The sequence below is a fragment of the Rhincodon typus genome, chromosome 13 (genome assembly GCF_021869965.1).
Source record: "Rhincodon typus isolate 14 chromosome 13, sRhiTyp1.1, whole genome shotgun sequence".
In the NCBI taxonomy this organism is placed as follows: domain Eukaryota; kingdom Metazoa; phylum Chordata; class Chondrichthyes; order Orectolobiformes; family Rhincodontidae; genus Rhincodon; species Rhincodon typus.
In genome coordinates, this window is record NC_063344.1 from 55,949,364 (window position 1) to 55,967,693 (window position 18,330).

The 18,330-nt window shown below is 41.9% G+C and overlaps 1 protein-coding gene across 2 annotated transcripts; it reads left to right on the forward strand.

Moving 5' to 3' along the window:
* Positions 1–915: 915 nt before the first annotated feature.
* Positions 916–15,162, forward strand: LOC109917759. 2 transcript variants are annotated; one of them, XM_048604628.1, is made up of 7 exons: positions 916–1,084; positions 4,047–4,149; positions 6,719–7,081; positions 9,962–10,321; positions 11,449–11,730; positions 12,544–12,635; positions 14,402–15,162. In XM_048604628.1, exons 2-7 carry the CDS (start codon positions 4,101–4,103, stop codon positions 14,414–14,416), a joined length of 1,161 nt encoding a protein of 386 aa, XP_048460585.1. In that variant the 5' UTR covers positions 916–1,084; positions 4,047–4,100; the 3' UTR covers positions 14,417–15,162. The 2 variants fall into 2 exon arrangements, with proteins under 2 accessions (XP_048460585.1, XP_048460586.1); XM_048604629.1 differs by lacking the exon at positions 12,544–12,635.
* The last annotated feature ends 3,168 nt before the right edge of the window (positions 15,163–18,330 follow it).

An 18,330-nucleotide genomic window follows, 5' to 3' on the forward strand; every position in this document is an offset into this window, starting at 1 on the left:
TGCTGTTCAGCTTCATTGTCTATTTACGTAGCTGCATGTAGGCACCTGAGGCGGAATATGAAGTGCTGCTCCTCGAGTTTGCGGGCGGCGTCTGCCTCATAAGCCTACAATCTGATGGTCTAAACGTGGATTTCACCCGTTTGAAAAATTCCCCACCCCCGGCCTCATCCCACGACCGACCCTCCCTCTCATCCCCGCCTCCTTGACCTGACATAACCTGTCCATCTTCTCTCCCACCTATCTGCCCCACCCTTCTCACTGACCAATCCCCACCACTGCCTACCTGCACTCACCTATCACCATCCCACCTACCTTCCCCAGCCCCACTAATCCTCTCTATTTATTTCTGAACCCCTTTCCCCCTCCCCGTGTCTGAAGAAGTTTCTCAACCCAAAACGTCAGCTTTCCTGCTCCTCTGATGCTCTCTGACCTGCTGTGTTCCTCCAGTTCCACCCACCATAGTTTGTTCAGATTTCTCTTCTACCAATCACCAAAACACAAGCTTCCTGAGCTTCACTCCTTCTTCACCTTCTAACACCTGAAGGACTGAAGCTCCGAAAACTTATTGTCTTTTCACATAAACCTGTTGGACTATAACCTGGTGTTGTATGATTTCTGACTTTGTCCATCATAAGCGTGGCCATTACAGCCTTGAGAGCTGCAGGGTCCTGGCAGTAGCAGGATCATCTATTTCATTTCACCAAGTAACGAGCTCAACATCTCGTCTGCATAACTAATATGTCAATTCTGTCAGCTTCTCCCAGCCGGGAGTGAGAAACCGATGTTTGGAAGTATGGGTAGCCAGAATCGAAATTCGAAATATTATTGGTCCTTTAGTTTTTGCCGCCAGGATTCAAACAGTGGCAGTATATAAGGGAACAGTTTTGAAAGTGGGGCGTGCATGAACATGTGAACAGCTCGAACAAGGCGGGGAAGAGCTCATTCCTTGAAACAGCAGTTGATGAATTTGAACAGACACTGGCGTTTTGAGGAAATTCAGCGTATCGCGAACTCCTTAAACTTTCCGCAAAGGAGCTGAATCAGAACAATTATTAGAAGAACAGAATTTCAGGAAAGGGTTCCGGTAACTTTCCACATTCTAGTTTATTTTCACAGGCGGGCAGGGGTTGAAGAGGCGGGTTGATGCGAGTTTGTTAGCTAAGAATGCAAAGGGAAAATGAATCACTTTCATTCTGTCGTTCTCACTCAGTCTGTGTGGACGCGTACGTCTATATCCATGCGTCTCTCTCCGTGTCTGTCCACGTATCGCTGTATATAATGGGTCTGTTTCTCTGTGTGTGTCAGTCTCTCTATCTCCTGCCGATTGTCTGAGTTCCGCTGTTTTATTGTACTGGGCTCAGGAGCCACACATTGACTGACTGAATGAATGAATGAATGAATGAAGAAAGGATTGAATGAGTGAATGAAGCACGGAAATCAAGAAGTACCGTGTCTATCAGTGGGCATAAGTGAACGAACAAACCGGACGTTTTAACATTCGCCACTTATTTACGAGGAAATTGAAGAGTGCTGGCAGTTTTAAATCGTAAATGGATTATGTTACAATATTTTAATGTGAAGTTTAATTTTAATTAAATTGATATCAACAATATATTAATATTTCAGCGAAACAAGCGAGCGATATGAGGCTTCAGTGTGATCTGAATTCAAACTTCACTATCTAAAAAGACAATTCATTATGAAATGTTTCAACAAATTGGCCTCAGTGAGTTTGAATCTAATTATGAATTGACTGAATTGTAGACCCGGGAACCGCAAACACTGTCACTGTGCCAAGGTCAAAGTATTTTTTAACTGTAATTCCCGCTTTAAATTACAAAGGTTCCCGGCACTGTTCAGGTAAGGGAGTGGGTGATTGCAAGCTTCCAATCCGATGTCAATATACTGCTTCTCTCAAATAATGTTTCTGCGAATCTTGCGTTCCATAATCGTTCAAATTTGGGGATCAAGCCCAGAGTGGGGTCGCAACCTTAGGGGCAGCAGTGACTGTAATGCACCTTCTCCTTCATCACTTTCAGATTTTCTGTCCCCAGGTCTCATCGGTCTTCTCGCAGCGCCCTCACCCCACTTTCTCAATTTCCGAGCGTCGAAGTGGGATCACAGTGGGGTGGGGGAAGGATGGAGAAATAATGGTATAGATTCTTCATAAACATATACTACTGACCATTCAAAGTGTAATCAAAATTGTAATACAAAAAAAAGTCTCACTGACTTTGAAAGAATAACATTATGTTTATTTTTATTACAAATGAGCTATATAAAACTAATAAAGTTGAGAGTATGATGTAAACCTCACTAATCTAGCCACTGCACCCAAGACACACTGTATTGGTCATGAACCACACTCTAGAGAAATGGGAACGGTTAATGGTAGGGTTTGTGTTCAGGTGTAAAATCATCTGCCAAATCTGAAAATAATGGACAACCAGAATTGTGATGGCGCCACATCACGTGGCAGGGAAAAGACTTAAATGGAGAAGAAATGCAAACCACTGTGTGGTACATGAAACTTCCCCATTCTATTGTTATCCTTAGTGAACAAAAGTATCCCTCACAAAAGGGGTTTCAAACTTAATTTTAAAATATTCAGCATGAGTGTTGTTTCCTTGAATGTTACACATTACTTTTCAGTTGATTGTACAAATGTGAAGCAATGTTAGAACCACTGTTCTAGAGACCGGACATTTATTGCTGTACCTACTGGATACTGATCAAGTTTGGCTTCACAAACTGCACTCTAAAATTAACACATTTGACAACACCTCATCACTAAGTTGAGTGCAGTGAAGATGAATGATAATATCAGCAAGACTACAGACCTGCTGAACAAGTGAACTGGATACAGGAATGGTCAAAACCATCAGGCAACTGGAGACAATTTGAGTCAACTGTTGAATAATTTGGCAGAGAAGAAATTGTTAAACTGACCATATTTTGGTACACCATGCAGTTGGTGTAGGAAAGATATACAACACTGTTGAGCCTTCTCTTGTTTGTGCTAAAGACCTGCTGGTCCATCCCTTACCCTGTCCCTTACCCCTGATCCTACACCCCTTTCTGATCCTATTTCCTGTCTCCTGTCCTGGCATGCAGCCATAGAAAGGTGGGTCAGCATGGATGGGGTGACAGAAAGACCAGGGGTGGCACTGAAAGCTTTTTATCTTTGATGTTTATGTAAACAGGACTAGCTGTAGGAACTGGGCAAAAATCCTTTCCTTAACTCATGAGGACCTCCAAATGTTTCCACTGACACGAAACAAACAGACTTCTCCTTACATGATGCCAGTGATTAAAGAAAGAAAGAATCTGGCTGGTAGACCATCCGCATTAGCAAGTTCCTCCCTCAATCACTGCTGGGGGTCCAGTTCCAAAGCAGCCATCAGCGATGAAATGGACAGGATCAGATATGAGGAGTAGTTAAAGAGAAGGATAGCCTACAGGAGTTTAACAAAGCTTGGCAGTTGATTGTCAGTCATCATTAGCTGTGGGTGCATTCTCCAAGATAGCAACTCTAGCAATAATGTCAATTTTCCAACTGAATCTGCATTCTCGTCTTACACAGTGTAACTGTTGTTTTCCCTTTGCCTTGGTATTTCTTGTGAATTGTCCTGATTTGTACAGGGCAAAAAGCTTTGACAAAATAAGACTTTGTTTCTCAGCAAACAGGTATTTGAAAAGATGGTCAAAGTGCAAACAGCAGTTTCAGAAGTTTTCATTAAATGTAAAGCACATTGAATGGTTTGGTCAGCCGTTTAGAGGATGATTCAAATGGATACCAAGTGTGGGTTCAGTCCCTGCACCAACTGAGGTAGCTCTCTATATTCTTTCTATTTGCCCCATTCTGATATGACAAAGAGATGAGCTTAGAGCCGTGGTTAACAACCCTTGAACACTACATGGGACTGTACATTGGGAAGTTATGGAAGCTGATATAAAAATGTGGGTCTTCCATTCAATGTGCTTAGCTTAACAATAGTCTGACGAACATCTCCAATTTTGATCCTTTTTTTCCTCTCCTCGTTTAGGATCAAACAGCCTTCACGAAGAAAAGGACAAGAGGACATAGTGAAATATCTACAATGAAATTCTCTGGGTTATTAACTGTTCAGGTCTTCCAACTTGCCTCAGGTAATTCATATTCATGATGGAAACCAATCCGACAAAATATGTGACAGAACCTTTCTCCTCACATGCAAATATAACTTTAACCTCCAAAGAGTGTAAACCTCCCTGTCATAGGAGAACATTACATTACTGAAGTCTGAAAATTGAATGTGCTAAATGGAGAGATAAAGTGTGGAATCTTTATATATTTTTGGCTAAGTGTGAATTATGACATGTTTTATGGAGGTATTTCTGCTGCAAGCCCATCGAGATTTCTCACTGTATCTAATCACATGTTTCTCATTAACTTAGTTAGAGACAAAAAAAACTGCAGATGCTGGAATCCAAGGTAGACAAACAGGAGGCTGGAAGAACACAGCAGGCCAGGCAGCATCTGGAGGAAAGGGCCAGTCAACATTTTGGGTATTACCCTGAAGAAGGAGAATACCCAAAATGTTGACTGTGTTTCTTTCCTCCAGATACTGCCTGGCCTGCTGTGTTCTTTCAGCCTCCTGTTTCTCATTAACTGCCTGCCCTACTACTATAGTGTTCTTCACATCTGATTCTTGCTACATTTAATACTTCCCATTCCTGGAACAATTTGTCACTCAGCAGATATCTGCCAAAAAACTGGCACCCTCAGGCGTCAATAGGTAAGGCATGGATGCTATTAGTACATAGATGGAATAGAATAGAATAAAATAGCCTTCATTGTCACATATACTCAATGAGTCTCATGAAAAGTTTATATGTCACCAAGTACAGCGCTGACATATATACAAAAGTACCTAGGTGCAGCTTCTTCAGTTACAATATCTTAGATAATAGACAAAGAAAATATCCAGCATTACAGAAATAAAAGTTCAGTACAACAGACCTCAGTGGCACCTAGCTTCCAGTCTGCAGACGGCCCTGGCTACACACTGTGCTGGCGACACGTCATGCCAGGAGGCCAGAAGGTCACCATGCCACACTGGGAGGCCCTACGGCAGAAGGCCAGTGTGCCATGCTGGGAGGTTGCCACGCCCACACCAGAAGGTGGGTGCTATGTGAGTAGCCTGAAACACAGCCTGGTCCAATCCATGATCCTTTGTCCATTCCTGCAAAGTGCGCCTGCTTTAACCTCTCAGTCTAATTGCTGGTGTCCTGTGTAATGCGAGTCTGTGCTTCCAAATTGGCCTGCAATGTATAGGACGGGTATCATGGTGATCATGAGGGGTTGGATGTCCATGGATGAGAGGTGCATACCATTGGTCGACCATGCGCTGAGATGCTGTTTGATCCCAAGTAACATGGAGGTCTTTTGGAGCTGAAGTCACCAGGTACCAGTTCTTACTTCCATGTAATATTTCTCCAAATCATAGAGTCATAGAGTTGTACAGCACGGAAACAGACCCTTCAGTTTAACTTGTGTCCATGCTGACCAGATATCCTGAATTAATCTAGTCCTACTTGCCAGCATTTGGTCCATATCTCTCTGAGTTCTTCCTATTTATATACTCATCCAGATGGCTTTTAAATGTTGTTATTGTACCAGCCTCCACCAATTCTTATGGCAGCTCATTCCATACACTCACCACCCTCTGTGTGAAAAATTTGCCCTTGGGTCCCATTTAAATCTTTCCCCTCTCACCTCAAACCTATGCCCTCTAATTTTGGACTCCTACACCCTGGGGAAAAGACGTTGGCTACTCACTCTATCCATCCCCTTCATGGTTTTTTAAACATCTATAAGGTCACCCCTCAGCCTCTGATGCTCGAGGGAAAATAGCCCCAGCCTATTCAGCCTCTCCCTATAGCACAAACACTCCAACCCTGGCAACATCCTTGTAAATCTTTTCTGAACCCTTTCAAATTTCACAACATCCTTCCTATAGCAGGGAGACCAGAATGGCACACAGTATTCCAAAAGTGGCCTAACCAATGTCCCGTACAGCTGCAATGTAACCTCCCAACTCCTATACCCAATGCACTGACCAATAGAGGCAAGCATACCAAACACCTTCTTCATTATCCTATCTACCTGCAACTCCACTTTCAAGGAACTATGAACCTGCACTCCAAGTCAGGCTTATTTGGTGAGTCTAGAGTAAGATAGGAAGCTGATTAGTAATGAGGCTAGTTGAGCTTTTAACAAGCAATGATTCCTATTAATTGGCATCACAACACTACCAAGAGAGAAACTCATCACACCACTTGTCAAAAGCAAAGATGTGGAAGGAGATGCCACTCCTGACTTCTCATCCAACTCTGCCACAATGCTCACCATTGCCCATGTCACTCTGACTCCTGTATGATTTCCTCAAGGAATGAGAAATCGTCCCAACTCACAGTCATAATGCTTATGAGCACAAGGAGAATTTCACACTGCACTGACAAGTGAATCATTTGGTATAGTGACAGATTACAGAGTCTGCCTCAAAGGAGAGGCCCCATTTTGATTTCCCATCTCACACTATTTTATCTGGAAAAACATTCAACTATTTAAAAAAAAGACACCTCCTCCTTTGTTCACTATGAATTGATGCATTGTATTGTTCTTAAACCAGCAGCAAGTAAGTTCATGTGTCCAATCTGTCTTTGTGTTTTCCAGTGTTCCATCTGGATGTAGTGTGTGGAGGAGAAGTATTCGCCAGACCAAATACCATCACAAATGTCCCAGCAGGAGAGGAGGTACTGTTCCCTATTCAGTCCCAAGGCAGAGAAGATCAGTGCAACATCACATTCAAATCAAGATTTCCACAGACCTTTGAGATTTTAGAATTGAAGTCAAATAATCCAGAGAAGCTTCACATTGTGTACCCACTGTATCGACACAGAGTTGGAATCGACAGGAATTCTGTCATTTTGTACGATGCACAGGTTAATGACACTGGGGAATATGAAATGCACATTGATGATTGTGGAACAAAGTTGAAAAGACATGACAGAAGTAGTTACAGGAAGCAAGTTTTTGGTAAGTGACCACAGTATTACTGTTTGAGCTGAAACTTCTCAAATCTTTCGGGCCGAGACCCTTCATCAGAAATGGGGGAGGGGAAGGTGGTTCTGAAATAAATAGGGAGAGGGGGGAGGCGGATAGAAGATGGATAGAGGAGAAGATAGGTGGAGAGGAAAAGACAGGTCAAAGAGGCAGGGATGGAGCCAGTAAACGTCAGCGGTGGGCGGCGTTGCATCGGCGTCAGCAGTGGGCGGAGGTGCGTCCGCGTCGGTGATGGGCGGAGCGGCATCGGCGGTGGGCGGAGCGGGGTAGGCGACGGCAGCAGCAGTGACGGTAAGTGCGTCTTCAGTGTCTGTGGTGTTGGTCTCGAAAATGGAGGCGGTGGCATCAGCAGCGATGGCGTTCGCTGTCCCGGAAGTGGAGTACCCGACGGTGGCGGATGTGACGTCATCTGTAGGTTCTCCGACAGTGGCCTCATGGCCAATGGCGGTGGGCACATTGTGGGGAAGGTCCTGGGTATGGCTGGGGATTTGGGAGGTGGAGGAAGCCCGTTTTGGGTGGCAGGCACCAGTAAGTTTACTGTACTTACGGTTTTTAGTGTCCAATAACGCTGAATAGAATTGTGAGTTCAGGTTGTGGATCCTACAAAGAATAAAAAACAGGAGAGGTCCTTTGCAAGTCTGGGAGAGGGAGGCTCTGAGCTGGGGTAGGCTTGATTGTAGTGCCAGGAGATGCCGGCGCATTGCTGCGAGTGTGTGTTTCAGGAGTCGCAGGGAGAAACGCTTCTGAAGGATCTCAATGCTATGAATGTAGACATTGTCACGGTTGGGGCCAAACTGGGAAGGCCTGAATGTGACTGTAGTCCATTGGGGATGATCTGGTTCCGTAGGCAGGTACTAAGAAAGGTGATGTGGCTGTAGGACCTGGTTTGCTTCAGGACATGGTCGAGCAGTTTCAGGGCCGAAGAGATTACGAGAGAATTGCAGTGGGAGAGAGATCCCCTGAGGTTTGTCCGGAGGGAGGAGGGTAACTTCTTCAGGCTAGGCCTCCTTAGAAGAGGCTTCGCAGTGGGGTTAAAATTGTATCAGAGATAGTAGGAACTGCAGATGCTGGAGAATCTGAGATAACAAGGTGTAGAGCTGGATGAACACAGCAGGCCAAGCAGCATCATAGGAGCAGGAAGGCTGACGTTTCAGGCTTAGACCCTTCATCAGAAATGGGGGAGGGGAAGGAGGTTCTGAAATAAATAGGGAGAGAGGGGGAGGCGGATAGAAGATGGACAGAGGAGAAGATAGGTGGAGAGGAAACAGACAGGTCAAAGAGGCGGGGATGGAGCCAGTAAAGGTGAGTGTAGGTGGGGAGGTAGGGAGGAGATAGGTCAGTCCAGGGAGGACGGACAGGTCAAGGGGGCGGGGTGAGGTTAGTAGGTAGGAGATGGGGGTGGGGCTTGAGGTGGGAGGAGGGGATAGGTGGGAGGAAGGACAGGTTAGGGAAGCGGGGACGAGCTGGGCTGGTTTTGGGATGCGGTAGGGGGAGGGGAGATTTTGAAGCTTGTGAAGTCCACATTGATACCATTGGGCTGCAGGGTTCCCAAGCGGAATATGAGTTGCTGTTCCTGCAACCTTCGGGTGGCATCGTTGTGGCACTGCAGGAGGCCCAGGATGGACATGTCATCTGAGGAATGGGAGGGGGAGTTGAAATGGTTCGCGACTGGGAGGTGCAGTTGTTTATTGCGAACCAAGCGTAGGTGTTCTGCAAATCGGTCCCCAAGCCTCCGCTTGGTTTCCCCGATGTAGAGGAGGCCACAACGGGTACAGCGGATGCAGTATACCACATTAGCAGATGTGCAGGTGAACATCTGCTTGATGTGGAAAGTCTTCTTGGGGCCTGGGATGGGGGTGAGGGAGGAGGTGTGGGGACAGGTGTAGCACTTCCTGCGGTTGCAGGGAAAAGTGCCGGGTGAGGTGGGGCTGGAGGGGAGTGTGGAGCGGACAAGGGAGTCATGGAGAGAGTGGTCCCTCCGGAAAGCAGATAATGGTGGGGAGGGAAAAATGTCTTTGGTGGTGGGGTCAGATTGCAGATGGCGGAAGTGTCTGAGGATGGTGCGTTGCATCCGGAGGTTGGTGGAGTGGTACGTGAGGATGAGGGGGATTCTTTTTTGGTTGTTATTGCGGGGATGGGGTCAAAATCTCCCCTCCCCCTACCACATCCCAAAACCAGCCCAGCTCGTCCCCGCCTCCCTAACCTGTCCTTCCTCCCACCTATCCCCTCCCATCTCAAGCCGCACCCCCATCTCCTACCTACTAACCTCATCCCGCCCCCTTGACCTGTCCGTCCTCCCTGGACTGACCTATCTCCTCCCTATCTCCCCACCTACACTCACCTTTACTGGCTCCATCCCCGCCTCTTTGATCTGTCTGTCTCCTCTCCACCTATCTTCTCCTCTATCCATCTTCTATCTGCCTCCCCCTTTCTCGCTATTTATTTCAGAAACCCCTTCCCCTCGCCGATTTCTGAAGAAGGGTCCAGACCCGAAACGTCAGCTTTCCTGCTCCTCTGATGCTGCTTGGCCTGCTGTGTTCATCCAGCTCTACACCTTGTTATCTCAGATTCTCCAGCATCTGCAGTTCCTACTACTTCTCAAATCTTATAGTGTACCAGCTCAGGAAGAAATCAGCCTTCAGTAACTAATTAACGTTTCCAGCTTTCACCAAGCACCCATGACATAATGGACAGATTGCTGAGTCTGACAGTGTTAAAACATCCTGACCTCACATTTTGAAGAAAACTGAACTATAAAATAAACCCTTCTACCCACTTTTCCCTCCAAACTCACTTATAACACCAACTGATGAGTCAAAATTCATGTATCCAATCCATGTTTATGTTTTCCAGTATTTCACTTGTTTGTGGTATGTAATGATGCTGTCCTGGCCAGACCTGATACCATTACTAACGCTAGAAAAGGGGAACAGGTTCAGTTCCCTATGCATCCCGAAGGCAATGATTCGTACGATGTAACGTTTGGATTGAAATTTCCACGGGCTTTTAAGATCTTAACATGGAAATCCAGTAATCCAGAGAAACTGCACATTGTGCACCCGCTGTACCGGCACAGAGTTGGAATGCAGAGAGATTATGTGGTGCTGAATGATGTACAAGTTATTGACACAGGTGTATATGAAATATATGTTGACTATTATGGAATAGTACTGAAAAACCGTGGTCACAGTACGTTCACGTTGCACGTAATTGGTAAGTGTTTAACACTGGAACTTCTGTTAACTTTATTGATCGTAGCAACAATGTAACATTACAAAATCAGTTGTTTTCAGTAAAGCCTGCAAGGACTCATTTCATAAATTGTTTTGATCGTTTTTAAATAGCTTCTGTGTTAAGTAAAGAACTGTATCAAACCTTCATTTAATATGCATTTGTGCCAACTTATCATTTGCACATTTGTAAAAGAACTAGCTTCATCATTTGTGTACTTCTGAATCCATTGATCTAACTAGCTTTCCCCATGAGAAAAGATATGCCAGATTTTAGTGCAAAATAAGTATTGACACAGCCACCAAGTAAACCTGAATAAGAGTCTGCTACATGTAGAAATAATGACTATTTTTCAACTAACAGTTTACTCAAATTATTAATTAGTTAATAGCTCCAGTGATCATAATGAGGCATCATTAAGTGAAAACCTGTAATCAATATAAACAACACATGTAACCACATGAGTTAGCTGCAACTAAAACTAATGTCACTGAGGGTAGTATTATGGACCTTTAAGTTTAGGTAAAGCAAGGAAATAATGCACAGCCACTTTAACCACCCTCTAATCAAACGTAGGCTAGGTAACAGGCATGTCATTTTCTGCCACTGTTTTTGGAAAACTTAAGTTGGGTTACTGTTTGTACATAACTTCTTGGGACTTCAGAAACTTCATTAACTCAATTTTTCAACTTCATACAAGCTACATTGCCTACTTGTTGATGTACAACATTGCTGATACAGAATATACCATCAGAACATGGCTAATTAAAGGAAAATAGAAAAGCAATTTGGATTGCTATTTTTCTTTTCCAGTAACAGAAAAATGCCAGACGCATATGACAGTCCTAAGAGCATGCCACCAAAAGTACCAATGTTTTCTTGCATAATCCTTAAATTGAGTGCATCTGGGAAATCAATGCATGGATCAGTATCGGAACTTGCATCATACTTGAAATTCAGGCTTTAACACTAAGCTGTATAAACCACATAAAAAGTGGAAAGGTTTGCATTTGTATTCTGTTTGTTATGAATATCAGAAATGTCTTTCAGAACAACATATAAAATGAATTACTCTGAAATGCATTGACTATATCATCTGTGTTTTTCAGAACCAGTTTCCCATCCTGTGACAGCAATTTATGGTAACTGTGTGAATTCAACAAATATCACCTTGGGCTGCTCTGTCTCCAAAGAATCAAATATCATGATTTACTGGGAGAAGGTGTCTGTTTCTGGAGTTCTCTGTGAGATATATAATGGGAGTGTGCTTGTGATAGACTGTGCAAATGAAGAGGAACAATATGAATACAGATGCTTTGTAGAAAATCCAGTCAGTAACGCAAGCAGCAACCTAGTGACTATTGGCCCATATTACAGGACCAGTACGAAAGGTAAAAAAGTGGAGGTGGTGTAGTGATAAAGTTACAGGACTGCTAAGTGAGAACTTCAGGCTCATGTTCTGGGGACATGGCTTTGAATCCCACCATGGCATATGGTGGAATTTGAATTCTGTCTCTAGAAAAAAACTGGAATGAAATCTAGCTTGCTGGTGATCATGTAACTATAACTGATTGTCATCAAACTGAAACAGTTTTACTGTTGTGTAGGGAAGGAAATCTGCTGCCCTTATCCAGTCTTGTCTACCAGTGACTCCACAGCAATGTATTTGATTCTTAACTGCCCTCCAGGTGATAAGGGATGGACAATAAATGCTGCCCTAGCCAGCAATATTCATTTCTTATGAAAGAATCAAAAAATTAGAAAACAATCTACACTGTAACAGGAACCTCTGTTATTTACAGTTTTCCTTCATAGGAATTCAACTGAGGGTGTGCAGTGATGATGGCCTAGTTAATGCATTCCTCTAACACCAAGGCTGATACAGCTGCCAAATTTGTCAATCTCTGCAAATGAGGTGCATCTTTAATGTAACACCATGAATAGATAACGTTTAATATAATTATGAACAGAATAAAGGAGAGGTTAGAAGTTTTGTTTGGATATGGCAAACCTTATTGGAAACTCTGGCAGAAGCTGAATCAAAACTTGCTTTTCAAAGAGAGGTGGATAAGTAAATATTTATTAGTGATTGCAGAAAGGGTAAGAGCATGGAATAAGTGGGTAGTTCTGTCTGAGAGCTAGGATGAGTGTGATCAGTTAGATGGTCTCCTCCAGTTTCATAAATTGTGGCATGTCTATTTTAGATCAAAGAATATATTTGATGGTTCTGGTCCCTCTGGCGATCATTGTTGTAGTTTCTGCCAGTGTGTGCCTCTGGAATATACTGATTAAAAAGGTAAGTACCTCAGTTCAAATTAGTATAAGCTGCAGAAAATTGTGGAATCGCTATCCAACAATGTTCTACTTCATTATGAGCATGGTTCTTGGTAAAACAATGTGATTTATTGTTAAAAAATATTTATTAATTAAAGGAGTGATCATTGGCTGATTAAAAGAAAATATGCAAAGGTTAATTTATCGGCATTTTTGTTTACTTCCAACAACAGTCTGGTCGAATTGTTTTTTAACGTGAACCACAACCCTATGAGCAATTCAGCAATTTGCTGTTTGATGAACATAGTAAAGTAGAACTCTGCTCTGTTTCCAGTGAGTTGTGTTCTGTAATTATAGAGCAGTCTAGCTGTGTCTAATGATTTGAAAGGTGGAAATTTTCACATGACAAAAAACAGCTTCGGAGGAACAAGGGAAACAACTCATTCAATTTATAAAGGCCAGAAAAATTAACATGGAAATCTCAGTGAAATAAATACCTTGACAAGGTAGCAATTATATAATACAAATAATGCTGTAAAATATTAATTTTTGTCCATAAATTAACGAATGATAATCAGCAACAAGAGGGTGCAATTTGTTCAAGCATCGAATTCATTCTCTATTAAATATAAATTAAAAGTTAATTTTCAGTGTTTTTATCATTACAAAACAACAATTTCATACAAATAAATCAAAGAATTGCAGCTGCTGGAAATCTGAAACAAACAAAAACAAATTGCTGGAGAAACTCAGCAGATCTGGCAGCATCTCTGGTGAGAAATTAGAGAAAACAAAGTTAATGTTTTGAGTCCGGTTACCTGAAGAAATGCTCACTTTTTTTTCTCTCTACAGATGCTGCCAGACCTGCTGAGTTTCTCCAGCAATTTCTGTTTTTGTTTGTTTCACAATTCCATAGTTAGTCAGATACAGTTCTTTGGGGTCTTGGGAAAGTCCAAACAGCAGTGAAGCAAGCGCTCATTTAATAGTTGAGCACCGCTGACAGTGGTGATAAAAAAGCAGCATTTGCTTGATGCAATTAAGCAAGATTGAAGTTCAGGAAGGATAAATCCAGGAGCAGTAATGTCTTTTTGAAGCTCACTGTCTGTGAAAAGCTGGAGCCTGCAAGTAAGTAGTTTCCGAGTCTAGCGGAGCACAGACACAGACATGAAAGTGGTCAACCAGAATTGGTGCAGTCTTTGAGAGAGAGTTTCAGAACCAGATCAGCAAATAATGAATCCCTTGTGAATTTAATGAGATTTGAAGGAGTCTGGAGGTGAATGGGATAGCATGGGGGAAGGCAAGTAATTTGACAATGATGGTGACTAGGTACAGTTAATGCAAAATCCGCGGGTTCTGTTCTGATTGGCTTTACGATTTGATGTGCTCAGAGCATTGGGAATGGGGAACAGTAATGCCTGTGTTCACAAAGTGTACCAATAAAGGTTTCTTTATACTTAAAGACGTCACGTATAAATCTAGAGTCAATATCATCCACTGCAGGTTAGACTTTGTAACCCTTAATATCGCTGTATACAGTTATTTGTGTCAGATTAAGTATTCAATTCTATTTATTTTTGGCGGAATTGTGCAACTTATGTGAACATTCATTGCAGGATTACTTTCTGAGTAATCTGTTCGGTGCTTGTAGCCTGAAAAAAGTAGCTGCTAAACCCCTGTAAATATATGCAAGCATGTGGTCTCTCTATGTAAGAACTATACTACCAGAATCACTGATTTAATTGTAACCCTTAAATTAAAATGAGTTTTTTTTTTACTTTCATCTTTCAGAAAGCCCAGATTTGAACAAGAAATAGCAATTGGAAATTAAAGGTTGATCGTGTGTCCCATCACTTGAAGGATACCTGTATTTATTGTTGTTCAACACTATCAAATAGGCCTGGATTAACACTGTATGCATTACTTTCTACCATTGAATACATCACCTGGAGTTTTCATTGTAAGGATGAAGGCTCTATTTTGTAAAAATGAATCTTCAGCACAATTTTAAAATATGTTGCTAGAATGAAACATTTTTTTCTGAAATTTTTCCTTTACGTGTATGCTAATTATTGTCAATAAGTAATTTTGCAGATTAATAAATGTACACAAATTTCTAGATTCAAGACCATCTTAAAACCACTGCCATTTTAATACTAGAATACTGTTTGAACACTGTGAAATATGTGTATTGAGTGCAACCTTTTTTTACTTGTACAGATGAGAGATTTTTGTTTTTTACGATCTATAGTTTAACAACACGAATTTGTTTAGTATTCAAAGGAATAACGGGTTGATTGTCAGTTTGTTTTCTTTAATAATTTGTGGGCATTTGATAAGACTTTTCAAAATGAAGACAGTAGGTTTCCTGTGACTGTTACTGAATAGCTTGGTGGGATACTGACTAAATCAGACTATAATGTCCTCTGATTATATACCAAAGCTGTGCAGAACCAGACTGGCAATAATGGAATGACTAACTGTTCAGAAAGGAGACCTGCATTCTACTTAAGCCAAAGATGGAATAGAAATTTTAATACTTTATTTGACTGTCTGTGATTTTTAAGTTTAATTGTTTTGTAATGTAATTTTACAATTTTTATAAATTAATAGTTTTGTGAAAACATGACTTGGAGTTTTGGATTTTATGAATTTTGTTTGTCATGAACACTCTCTCATACTATAGTGTACAACTGTTCTATCTTAATGTGAGAGAAGGAGAGAGGGAGAGTGTGAGCGAGGAAGAAGAGAAAGAGTACAAGGGAAGGGTGAAGAGAGTAGTAGGAGGAGGAAGAGAAAGTGAGTATGTGAGGGAGGGGAAGAGAGTATAATGAGAGAAAATGTGTGGAATTGAATTCCTAATTATGTTTCAATTTTTCTCTTGCTCATGGAACTAGTGGGCAAATTTCAATAAGGTTTAAGAAAAGGAGATTTTGAGAATGCATAAACAAATCCAATCAACACATTGACTACTTAAATGTGTATTTAATACAAATGGCCATTTGTGAGTGAATCTTGTGACTGAGCATTAAATACACCTTCCCCGCCCACGCGCCTTAGTTCAACCCTGGGTTCCTCTCTTTCCCTGATGACCAGGACTGTGTGCTTCATCTTTGTCTCTGTAGAACTGCTTCTTCAGAGAAAAGGCAAAACAATTAGTTAACTCCGAAGAAGGGTCCCGACCTGAAATGCTAACTTTCCTACTCCTCTGATGCTGCCTGGCCTGCTGTGTTCCTCCAGCTCCACTGTGTTATCTCTTAGTTAACTCTACTACTTGGCACTTTTAAATGGCAATTTGTATGAGTTACTCATTTAAATGGTCAATTTATTGATTTGGAATTGTTAATGGATTCTCAAACTTCCCTTTTCCGTAATCTCAAACCTTTTCTGAAATTTGCTCACCAGCTCCATTATTGTTTCACAATCAGAAACAATGAAATGTGGCCTTTCACACCAAAAAAGTTTGATAATTCCTGATCTAGAATGAGTGCCAAATCAGATAGTGAACCCAGAAATCAAACATATCACCCATAACTTGTTTTCAGATTTGAATTTCAAATATTGTGAGTGTTTTCTTTTTCAACTGGTTTGAAGTTGAAATGAAAGAGCTGACGTTTGAAAAGTTTTAAGTTCGTTTGGATCAAAATGGAAAAGTAGGTGAGTATATGGGCATTGGGATCACCTCCTGCTCACAGCTGGGGGTGGGATTTGAACTGATATTGATGAATGGGAGTGAATTCAAACTGACTGTCACTGAGACACTGCTCAGGAATTACCATTCACACTCAGATTTAGCACAAAGGAGCTGTCACAGAACACCTATTGGAAGGGCAGGATTTTAGAAAAAAATTTCGACTGAACTTCAACAGCATAGTCAATAGAACAGAGAGAGAGAGAAGCAGGAGGATGTTGGAGTATGGGGGATGATGATGAGAAAGGAAAAACATTGTTAAAGCTCTTCGTTGATATTAATATTTCGCAGGGATTTACTGGCAATGTGGATCAGGACAGATACGTATTATTTCAAATGAGGGGACAACAATTGAGCAATTTGTCAACTTTTACTTTGATAGTGGCCGATACACGAGATCCAGCAATAACAGCCCTGCCCTCTGCTGCATCATCACGCCGTCTCTAGATTTTATTCCTGTTCACGATCAGTTAAAAATCAGAAATAAAAACAATTTGCTGGAGAAACTCAGCAGGTCTGATAGCATGTGTGGAAAGAGAAAAAGAATTAATATTTCAAATCCAATAAAACGTTTCTTCAGAACTGGAGGTACTATCGGGCACTGCCATTAAAAATTGCCACGGCATTGTGGGTGGTATGATCAATGAGTTTCAGATGACACAAAAATTAGTGGCATGGTAAATAGTGAGGAGGAAATCCCTAGACTATAGGTCAATATAGATGGGCTGAACAGTGGCAATTGGAATTTAATCTTGAAAAGATGCATTTTAAGAGGACTAGCAAGGCAGAAGAGTACATAATGAATGCAGTAACCCTGGAATCAGAGGGATCTTGTTTATAGATCATGAACGCAGCAGAACAGGTAGTTCAGAAGGACCTGGATACTTGCCTTTTTAGTCAAGGCAGTGAACATAAGAGCTGGCATGTTATGGTGGAGCTGTATAGCATGATAGGTAGACAACAGCTGGCTGTACTGAATGCTTTGTGCATTGCCACACTACAGGAAGGATGTAATTGTACAACAGAAGGTGCAGTGGAGATTTACCAGAATGTTACATAGGCTAGAGTGATTTAATTTCAAAGAGAGGCTAATTAGGTTGGGGTTGTGTTCCTCAGTGCAGAGGAGGTTGAAGGGGATCTGATTGAGGTATACAAAGTACTGAGGTGCATAGATAGAGTGAAACTGTTCCCCTTAGTAGAGAGGTCAATAACTGGGGACACTGTTTAACAGAAGGAGCAGGAGGATGAGTGGGGATTAGAGTAGCTTTTTCAGATAGACGATGCTGGATATCTGGAACTCACTGCCTGAAAAGGTGGTAGAGTTGGGAACCTTCAAGACATTTAAGAACTATCTACAGTCATACAGCATAGAAACAGACCATTCGGTCCAACCATTCCATGCCGCCCATAATTCCAACCTAAACCAGTGCCACTTGTCTGCGCTTGGCTCATATCCTTCCAAACCTTTCTTCCCATATACTGGGAGGTGGTAGCCTAGTGGTATTATCACTGGACTGTTCATCCAGAGTCCCAAATAATGTTCTGGGACCTGGGTTCAAATCCCGCCATGGCAAATGGTGGAATTTGAATTCAATAAATATCTGGAATTAAGAATCTAATGATGACTGTGAATCTATTGCCGATTGTCAGAAAAACCCATCTGGCTCACTAATGTCCTTTAGGGAAGGAAACTGTCATCCTTACCTGGGCTGGCCTACATATGACTCCAGTCCTACAGCAATGTGGTTGACTCTTAACTGCTCTCTGGGCAATTAGGGATGGGTAATAAATGCCACCTAGCCAGCGACACCCTCATCCTGTGAATGTTTAAAAAAAAACTTATCCAAAGGTTTCTTAAGTGTTGTAACTGACAAAGGCTGGGAAGCTGGTTCTGAAACACATAAGTAATAATTAACTTACATAACACAGTAATTGAACTGTACCATCATAAAAAGACATGATAAACAAGACAATGCTGCAAGTCTACTTTTTTTGTTTTGTGTTTTAGAGTCATACAGCCATACAGCAT

Bases quoted from the DNA above. Each gene is read 5' to 3' on its own strand.
- LOC109917759 (XM_048604628.1), top strand. From the start codon at position 4,101: ATGAAATTCTCTGGGTTATTAACTGTTCAGGTCTTCCAACTTGCCTCA. The intron at 10,322-11,448 runs GTAAGTGTTTAA...TGTGTTTTTCAG, and splicing joins GTTCACGTTGCACGTAATTG to AACCAGTTTCCCATCCTGTG. The intron at 11,731-12,543 runs GTAAAAAAGTGG...TGTCTATTTTAG, and splicing joins TTACAGGACCAGTACGAAAG to ATCAAAGAATATATTTGATG.